The sequence below is a fragment of the Scardinius erythrophthalmus genome, assembly GCF_964197995.2.
Source record: "Scardinius erythrophthalmus genome assembly, chromosome: 15".
Taxonomy (NCBI): domain Eukaryota; kingdom Metazoa; phylum Chordata; class Actinopteri; order Cypriniformes; family Leuciscidae; genus Scardinius; species Scardinius erythrophthalmus.
This window is the reverse complement of record NC_138235.1, coordinates 22,799,462-22,809,708: the sequence shown is the minus strand read 5'-3', so window position 1 is coordinate 22,809,708 and position 10,247 is coordinate 22,799,462. Positions and strand designations below refer to the sequence as shown.

The 10,247-nt window shown below is 38.4% G+C and overlaps 1 protein-coding gene across 2 annotated transcripts; it reads right to left on the bottom strand.

Moving 5' to 3' along the window:
- Window positions 1–920: 920 nt before the first annotated feature.
- Window positions 921–9,996, bottom strand: slmapb (sarcolemma associated protein b). Of its 2 annotated transcripts, XM_081386210.1 has the most exons (10): window positions 9,595–9,703; window positions 9,151–9,213; window positions 7,595–7,720; window positions 7,255–7,329; window positions 6,880–7,185; window positions 5,751–5,946; window positions 3,917–4,076; window positions 3,434–3,568; window positions 2,533–2,620; window positions 1,309–2,125 (listed from the first exon to the last, which is right to left on the bottom strand). In XM_081386210.1, exons 2-9 carry the CDS (start codon window positions 9,200–9,202, stop codon window positions 2,537–2,539), a joined length of 1,134 nt encoding a protein of 377 aa, XP_081242336.1. In that variant the 5' UTR covers window positions 9,203–9,213; window positions 9,595–9,703; the 3' UTR covers window positions 1,309–2,125; window positions 2,533–2,536. The 2 variants fall into 2 exon arrangements, with proteins under 2 accessions (XP_081242337.1, XP_081242336.1); XM_081386211.1 differs by lacking the exon at window positions 2,533–2,620 and having other exon boundaries at window positions 921–2,125; window positions 9,595–9,996.
- Window positions 9,997–10,247: the final 251 nt, after the last annotated feature.

Sequence of the window (10,247 nt, the reverse complement as noted above, 5' to 3'; positions counted from 1 at the left end):
TGGGAGTGCCTTAAAACCCCTCATTCTGGCCCATAATTATTATCATACAGCACCTCTGAGAGCTGTTTTTACTCTGACATTAACCGTGTCATCATGCCGCAGCCCTGCATCGTGAAAAGGAATAATAAAAACAGATTCTAGTTACATCAGTGCTTAAAGAATGCATTTACTCGGAAGACGGAGGTCAGAAACAGGATCCTCAGGCCTGGGGAATTCAGCTAATTCCCACCTGCAGCCAGATGAAGGTCTGACATCACTGTTGCTGATAACCTTATCGCTGGTGACGTTACACTTCATTTACTCCAGAATAAACTGAGCATATTATTGCCAGAGCTCTTTTGATCAGGGCACGTCCTCATATTTCCCATGCGGCATTGAGGAGGGATGACTCATTGGGGCGGACTGCATTACACCATGGAAGCGTGTGCCTTTGGCTGCAGGTTTATGATAAAAAAACTGGTTATAAGGCCATCATTTAGTGGGGGTGCGTTTATGTGCCCAGGGTGTTTTTGTGTGTGTGTGTGTGTGTGTGTGTGTGTGGACATGTTTTTCTACACTGGTGGGGACTTAAACCTGAATGCACACAGACTCATGGGGACTCGTGTCACCGTGGGGACCTAAATTGAGGTCCCCATGGGTACAAAAGCTTATAAATCATACAGAATTAGTTTTTTTGAAAATGTAAAAATGCAGAATGTCTCCTGTGATGGGTAGGTTTAGGGATAGGGGCAGTGTAAGGGGACAGAATATACAGTTTGTACAGTATAAAAACCATTACGTCTATGGAGAGTCCTCACAAAGATAGTGCACCAGACATGTGTGTGTGTGTGTGTGTTCTCGAAATCTTAACACTTTACAATAAGGTTCATAGGTATCCATTTCACAATTTGATTCGATTATGATTCACAAGCTCTTAATTTGATTCATTTCAGTTATGAATGTCCACGTTGTTTACATACTCTTACACAAAGTAATATAAGACTAGAATTGATTGTGCTGTATGTTTCTGATTCACTAAAAAGAACTGCCACATAAGAGATATTTGTTTGTGAATTAAGACTACAATGGTCAAATTGTATATTGCAAAGTCAACTGAATAAAAAATGTTTTGCTATAAAAAGTATATAACAAACATATTATATTAACCTAGGTGAATACGCTGTAAAAACGGTTTATTGCCAATTAATGGTACCTAATACATTAACTAATGTTAACAAATTGACCCTATTGTAAAGTGTTATCGAAATGAAATTCATCTGATATGCATAAAAGATTTCCAACAACAACAAAAAAACAGGGACTTAACATGGCTGAACTACACTTTTGCTTATTTATTGGAATTGCATGTTTGTTAGATCAGGTAGCTTTTCCTTAAATCTCTGTACAAGTAATAATAAACATAAATCATAAACACTATATTATAAGTCTCTTTAGAACAAAATAGCTCTCTAATGTCCTAAGTGAACAGTGATTATTTTCATCATCATCATTAATAATAATAATACGTCAAATCCTATTCACAAAGTACAGTGCATAGACTAATTACTAATGGCTTTGTATAAGGTGCAAGGACACATACACATTACATGGCGGATTTAGGCCTTTAAGCCACAGAATGTATTAAAACTTAAATGGATGCATCATGTCTCGAATGTGTTATTGCAGTGGGATTTGCAATTCTCAATCACTTCTCATGGAAGGTATAAATTTGATGCTACTGTATGTTATTTAAGGCAATTCACTAAGTGTTTGTTTGGCAAAGCAACAGTGTTCAATAAAATACCTGTTATTAGCCAGATACTTCAAATGCTATGCATACACAACGTCAAATTTAAAATATATATATGTATGGTGCAACTGAGGAAATGTTGTGATGATATTATTCTAAGGCTGTCGGTATGCGAGTAGAAAGTTGCATTTAAACACTTTTTACTCAAACTAACACCACACAGACTAAAAGGACACAAATGTTAACACGTTTCAGAAAGATTGACTAGGTATGCATGTCACGGTGTGTGCGCTTGTTACTGGTTCATCACGTTGTTCATTTTGAGGTCTTTGAAAGCAAATACCCCGTCACAGCAATGGTTACAGCGGCAACAGGCATCCACCTGATCCATTTTCCCTGCAAAAACAAACATGACAAGAGATGACATCATCTGTAGCACCTCATCACCAATCAGAACATGTTTACAATCAAGGATGCACATGAGCCGAGAAGGGGACACAAAAGCCACAAGGATGGCACGCAGACAGGGACAGCAGAAGACATACGGTGCAGGACAAAGAGAGCCGGGATGCCTCAGAGCTACGCTGGAAAACTACACCCTACAAAATGGAGTTCGTCAGAGACACTTGTTAGTGTGCATCTTATAATACAAAGCGGACCTGTAGTAGGGAAACGGAAGCATTTTGCAAACGACCGGACAGCATTTTGTAGCTTAAGCAGAGAACTGTTTAGTGGTCATGCATAGCCCTGAGGATGATGGATGCTTAAGCAGAGGAATGAGACGGGACAGGAGCACTGTGTACCTTTCTACCACAATGGGCCCAAGCACCAATACAGCAAAGCCAGGACAAGGCCGATGGCTACGGCTAGGATGGGCTGCAATAAAGACAGCTAAAGGAGGGAAGGGAGGGATATTACTGAATGACTGTCTTATGTTTATGTGCGCTATTATTGGACTGGTAAATTTTACTATCATCAAGAAAAGGAAATCAAAAGGTGAAGCGTGTAATTGTTTCATTGTTAAAACACTTCCCCTTTCCCAGTTCAACGTATATGTATATATATGTATATATATATATATATATATATATATATGTATATATATATATATATATATATATATATATATATATATATATATATATATATTATATATATATATATATATATATATTTCTAATATTATTTTATAGAAATAAAGTATTGATTTAATAATTAAAACATTAAAGAATTTTGTTCTTAAATGATTGTAAAAATAAAATACATTATTTGTTTCATACATGAAACTGTCACAAAAATATTAAGACACTTTCTACCTCATTTTTGTTTTGATGGCATGTTCGAGAAATATTCAGTATGTATTTTATGTCGTCACATGGAATTTTGAGGGAAAAAAAACTGAAATCTGCATATCGCAACATTTTATTTACTCTTTTTATAGCGTCAGTTTTGGACCCTGGGTAGAAACCTTATTGGAAACAGTCTGTAACTACGTTTGGTGTTGTTATTGGCCACAGAAATTACACACTTCATCTTTAGGCTATACAAAATGTTGAAACAAATGTGGAAGTTTATTGTCAAACAAATGGTGCTGTGTTTTTCATCTCTGATTTCAAGGACAAACAACGCTCTTTCCTCTTGAACTGTCCCTATTGTCAGTGCCCCTGTTGTTGAACATAATTGTTACATGGATTGAAAACTCACGTGGTTGTCTTTGTCCTGCAGAAGCCTCAGGCGCTCTTGGCTCTGCTGCAGCTCCAGACTGATGGAGCCTTTCTCCTCCTCTACATTTTCAAACTTCTCCCTGAGGCCTGACAGCTCTGACTGGATCTCCTCATACTGAGAGAGAAAGAGAGAAAGAGAGTAGAAACCTTTCATAAGGAGCAATGAGCCTAGTCAATAACACACACACACACACACACACACACACACACACACACACACACACACACACACACACACACACACACACACACACACACACACACACACACACACACACACACACACACACACACACACACACACACACACACACACACACACACACACACACACACACACACACACACACACACACAGTATCCAGGGGCCAGGTCTTTTTTTAGGTGCAGAGCTCTTTTGTGACATGCCTGCTAATGAGTCTCAGGCAGTTCTACTTTCATTCTCAACTATGGTGGGAATAACCTCTTTCTGCAGTTCTTTGATCCTGCTATTGCCTTGCTCCAGCTGGCTAGTGTCTCTCTGGTGTTCCTCCTGCAGGACGCTCAGCCGTTTCTCCATGTCCACCTGCGTCTTCTCCAGGGTCTTGACCGTGTTGCTCAGGCTTGTGGTCTGTTTCTTGGAGCTGAGGCAGAATGCAGGTTCAGATTGCAGATAGATTACATCATTACATCACAAGTCTGCAAAAGGATCTTTTTCCAATTTAAAAACGAAGTGTAAGGCTGGGTATTGAAAAAGATACAACGATTCGATTAATTTGAGTCAGAAGCACTAGATTTCAGTTGATTCTGATTTGATTCAATTCAATATTGATTCATTTGGATATACATCAGGTACAGTATGTCCATTTATCTTAAAGGGAAAAAAAAACTAAATTGAAGCTGCAAAACTATACTGTCAATTGGTAAATTTCTAAAATATTAAAATGAACATTCCAAATTCAATTGCCATTTATTTTTTAGATATAATAATAAATCAACACTCAAAGTTGTATACAAACAATGAAACTGCACACAAGGCAGTTTTATACCAACTTCTTAATGATTTAAGTATGTTTCCAGTCTAATTCTTTGTTGAAAAACATTTGGTTCTAACTTTTTTCATGACAGATTTATTCAAACATAAATCTCTACAGTGATTTGTCATGCCACATTAAAGAGTGTCAAAACCACAATTATTGTTATAATTGTATAATTTTTTTGATTCAAATGACAGAATTTGAAAGCTTTTCATATCAAAAGTAATAAAGCACAAAGCTACAAGGGGGCACCACAAATAATGTTTGGTGCATTTTTTTCATGCATCATCAGAAAAAAAGCATACACTAAAAGACTGATCTTGGGATTTAAGAATCGATATTGGTTAATCAAAATGAAGATCGATTAAAACCCAGAAACTGATATTTTCCTAGTGAAGTGTGCCATTTTTTCATGTTTAAATGCTTGTATTTAACTATAAGTAAGCTTATAAGGATAGTTCAACCAAAAATGAAAATTCTGTCATTCTTTACTCACTCTCATGTTTGTTCCAAACATGTTGTTGTAATCATTGAAACCATACGATCCCACCCTCCCTGCAAAACATCATCCAAAGCCACGCCTCCAAAACATGAACGCGCACAGACCAGAAGCAAGACGATTTTATTGGATTAAATCATGTGTCATTCACCGGCGAGAAAACTTTACAGTATAGTGAGTAACAGTACTACAGTAACAAACGTAAACAACTGTTTGCCTGCCATTCTCGCTCTGTATGCACAGCATACGTGAAGCGCGCTGATGACGTATGAAGTCTGCATGAACAGGCTGTGTGCGCAGTAGTATGCAAACACACGTTGACTGATAGGGAATGCTATCCTTTCATTCGGACCGAATGCAATGATTGAACAAACATTTTATGGTCCTACGCCTTCCACAGACGATATATATTAATAAAAATACATTTAGACCGCTTAACATAGTGATTGCTATCAGGATATCAGGAGACTTTCAACCAGCAAAACAAAAAAAATGCAAGTAAATTTCAGTCTGTTACTCACACAAAAGACATGTCCCAACGACACGAGTGTTCATTTTTGGGTGAACAACACGTTTAATTTCCCTGAGAACATTGTGTCTTAATAAAAATGGTGCCTTAAGGCATCCTGACACCGCAACACTGACTCAACCAATAGCGTGAGTTTGGGGGGGGGGGGGGTTTGTTTGAAAACAATTTGCAATTGCATTTGGTGCTTCTAGTGGCACGGCAATGGCACACTTCACGTTTCAATTAGCTGTAGCTGACACCGCTTAATACAGACCTGTCCAGCTCTTTCTCCAGCTGCTGTTGTTTCTTCATTAGCTGTTCTTTCTCTGAGCGCAGGGTGTTGCTCTCACTCTGCAGGCTGATCTTCTCTTTCTGCTGTTTATCAGCCAGCTGCTCTCTCTCTGACCTCAGAGACACACACTCCCTCCTCAGGCTCTCACAGTCCTTCTGCAGACGCTCCAGCTCGCTTGCTGCATCACACACACACACAATTAAAAACATACCCAAAGACATGCACACAAACTCACAGATATAGAACGTGTGCGCACACACACACACACACACACACACACACACACACACACACACACACACACACACACACACACACACACACACACACACACACACACACACACACACACACACACACACACACACACACACACACACACACACACACACACACAATGCTACTCTGTTACATAACGGTGGAAGTGATGTGAGAAATGTGAGTCATCTTCTGAATATCTGTCGGATTACTGCAAACACTGCTGTGACTGTTGTTAGATTGACTTGTAACCTCCACAAACACATTATTTTCCTCATTCATCAGGTTTCTGGGAAAGGAGGACAAATTCCTATAATAGATAATAAATGTGCAAAAGACATACAAAAAGCCTTAATTTAATTGAGGCAAAATACAGTAATTTAGCCTGGCGAGGCTGAAGTTATATGATTTTTGATTTCATTGACCTCTGAAATGTATAAATTCATTTATTTTTCAAGGAAATAACCTTTTAAAATGAACACTTTAACCAATGCATAATAATGTTTACATAATTTTTTACTATTATAACAATATCAGAAATATTTGGATTTGTTAATGCTAATTTGATAAGTCATACTTACTATTTTTTAAGAGGTATGGATTTTTTGTATTTAACGTACAGTTATTTATTTATTTATTTAACAACATTAAAAAAAAATTGTAAAAATGAAATTATAAATATTAATGAATTTGCATTTTGGTTTAGAAAAACACATGGATGAGAAGTGTTGACGTTCTCAAATAACTTCATGATTTTTAGCAATTAAATGAAGCCGGTGTAAAATGTAGGTTTAAAATTCTGTAGGCCGGTCCAGTCATGTGTGAGGGCAGAGGTGTGTGGGGTTGTGGGTACCTTGCTGTTTGGCAGCTCTGTCTCTCTGCTGGTTCTGCTGTTGGTGACTGGCCTGTACACTGTTAAGCTCACGCTCGTACTTGTTTGCAGCCAACTGCCATTTCTCCAGCTCAGAAGTTAGCGTCGCCAAGTTCCCCTTCAGCGCGCTGACCTCATGCTCTCGCTCGGCTGCCGTTTTCTCCATAGCGCGACGCAACACCTGCACTTCCTCCTGAGCTGCGTGTGCTTCCTGTCTCATGCTGAAGACCACGCTGTCCTTCTGATCCCTGAGATTCTCCATGTCATCCTGCATCTTCTGGAGCTGAGCTGAATACACATGTAGACCATTTGGTATAATACATTGTTGAGTAATAATACACACCCTCCTTCACTTACTCTGCAAGACCTTTATCTGTTTTGCTGACTCCTCTGCCTGCTGCTTATTGGCTTTTTTCTCCTCCTCCAACAGACCTGCAATACACAGCACAAGCCATCAGGGGGACCTACTGAGCATGACTGCCATTACAAATCATTTCGAATGTTCACAGGCTTACTCAAATATCCAAATAATAATCATCATCATGTGTAATTTTAGATTTATTATTATTTAATCATGCATTTTACATAAATAAAAAAAATACATGTAGTGAGGCAAAGTTCAGTGCTGTTTTAGGATCAGTTTGGTCTCTCATATCCTAATGTATAAGACACGAGAGAGTAATCTGTGTGAGTTTACCTTGGAGTTCGACACACTTGTGTTTGCCCGAGTTGGCCTGTTCATTGGCCTCCTGCAGTTCCTGGTTCAGCCGCTGGATGACCTTCTCAGACTCACTGGCCTCCACAGTGCTCCTGCTCAGCTCATCTGGATAAATGATTAGGCTACATTATCTAATGGGAACTATTAAATGCATAATTAGACACTATTATGGTGCTCTGCTGTCAGAGAATCACTCTTTCATCAACAGTTAATGGGTGATCTGTGTCTTTATTTCTGTATCAGCATCAATGAGTTGCATTTCAACTTCGCCGGATTGTTCTGCCCTCCGACGAAGTGCAAACCCCGTCTCCAAAGGTTAATTAAATCAGAATGAATCGCATGGTAATTTCCCTGGAGGTCAGAAAATGGGTCTATTCCATGAATTAATAACTTGACTCAGAATAGATCCATCCTGTCATGAGTAGGGTTTAAACTGGGATCTGCAAAAAGGATGGCTGGGGTTTCATTTGAATAAGCTGCTGTTTGAATAAAAGTTTGAGAGGTTCTAATGTTATACAATGCCATTTCATTCTGAATCAGAAAAGTTTTTAAACTTCTTTGAGAAAACATTCGTGAAGATTTTTAACCTTTAAATAAAGATCCGTTGCTCTGCAAATGTTACGTTTACTGGCTGCAATTTAGTTTGCCTAAACTTAGAAGCAAACCTGCTCCTCTTGCTGAAAACCAGGCCATCTTATCAAATGCTCCAGAAAGACATGACCTCATCTTACAAACTCAAGGGTGTATACCATAAATGGGCATATCAAGGACATATCACTGCAATCAGAGACACATAATTCCAGAAAATTGTACTTCACATGCCTTGCTTGGATGACTAAGCTAAAATATACTGAAATCCTGTGCAGGCTGCTAGAGCGGAGAGGACGAAGGCATTAACGTTTCATGAGGTTCTGCGGTGGGTAATGTTTATGGATGCCATTCTGCATCGAAAACTCAATCTCTCAGCAGAGTACCAGGGCACATTGAAATGCTTTGGCCTAATTTATTTGAGAGTGTGTGGAAAAGGAAGACACAGTCAGACGGACAAAATATCTTCTGATTATACTAGTATAAGCAGAAAGTATTAGCAGAGGCTGGAAACTGTCCCATCGCAACTAATGATAACAAAACACTGCCATGCATGATTAAATTTGGGCATAATAACATGATTTTTGTAAAATCGCTTGTTCAGAACAAAAGGTTTTATTCATTACGCTTGAACTGCTGATGAGCAGTTCTGAGGTATTTAGTTGCAGACATAGAAAGCATAGTTTACAGAAATGTTTTACACAAATACATCAAAGAATTAAATAAACCAATTGCTCACAAGTAGCTCAATAAAACTTTATACCCAGTGAGTCAAACAACCATTATTTTAGACACAGTACCAAGACATACTCGAAGTATAAAAATAATAAAAAACAAGCTTTAATATCCTCTAAATGAATGCTTATAGGGACAGTACAGCATTATATTTTGGTTCTGAATTCTTCAGTAAATAACTATAAAAACTCAATAGCAATAAAGTGTTTTACCTTTGATCAAAGACACTTTATTAATAGGATCTTTCAGCTTCAGCTCCTCCATTGTTTTCCTCACTGTGACAGAGCACGAGAGCAATTACGTTAATGCCATTTTAAAATATGAACTTTAGACATTTTTTTTAGATATCAAAGTTTAGATATTTGGTTGAATAGTAAAGACATTTTAATATGAATTTCCAGGTGATGTCAATTATGACTCAGCTAGTTAATGAGGCGGAGAACTAAAATAATCACAGTTTTCCACCCAAAAACGGAACAGACCTGTAAAATAAACACAAGCCTTAATCTTTTCCCGTTTTAAACGTCAAATTATAGCTTACACTCAAAGCATAACGTCATGCCAGTTATATAATACAGCTTAGCATCATTGTATCAATTAGAAAGACTACTCATCGCCTTTACTTAAGTCTGAGGACTAAAAACAGATGCCATTACCTGTAGACTCGTGATGTCACGTTCTGTCGGTGCCGAAATAGAGCTGCAATATTCAGGCTTCTTTAACTATCGATTCGCTCTGGTGATGAGAACTGGACGAATCCATTCTGAAGGGCGGGGGACACCGACGCATCTAAATATTTTGTTTGGGGGTTTCCTTGACAAAACAAGGCAGTAACGGTAGAGTGGAGATGATACAGATTACGCTATAAGAGAGCAGCTGAAGTATATTAAACTCTGAGGGGTCGTTTTCTTTGTGGAAATTATTTGTATGCCCCTTCTTGTGACCCCCTCCCCCCGCAGGTGATGGTTTGGAGGTCTCGCTCACATGGGCATACAAGCGTCCTGAGGCATCTAAAGAGAAGAGAGGCTGCAGCTGCATGGTAGAATACACTCAGGCCCATTGTTTCACTCGTTAGGGCGTCTCTTATGTAAAAACTGTTGACAATAGTGATCATTCGTGCTTGCATCAGTGCCAATCAAAGCACTGTGATTTCAGTAAACTATATTATCAGTTGCATGTCAAAATGTCAATCACTGACTGCCAAACCGATCATTTGTAGGTGTCTCTTCGATAGAAACATGCAAAATACACCATTGACCTCTAAAATAAATGCTTGCATTTCTTGCCAGTAATGGTTTTTGCATTTCTT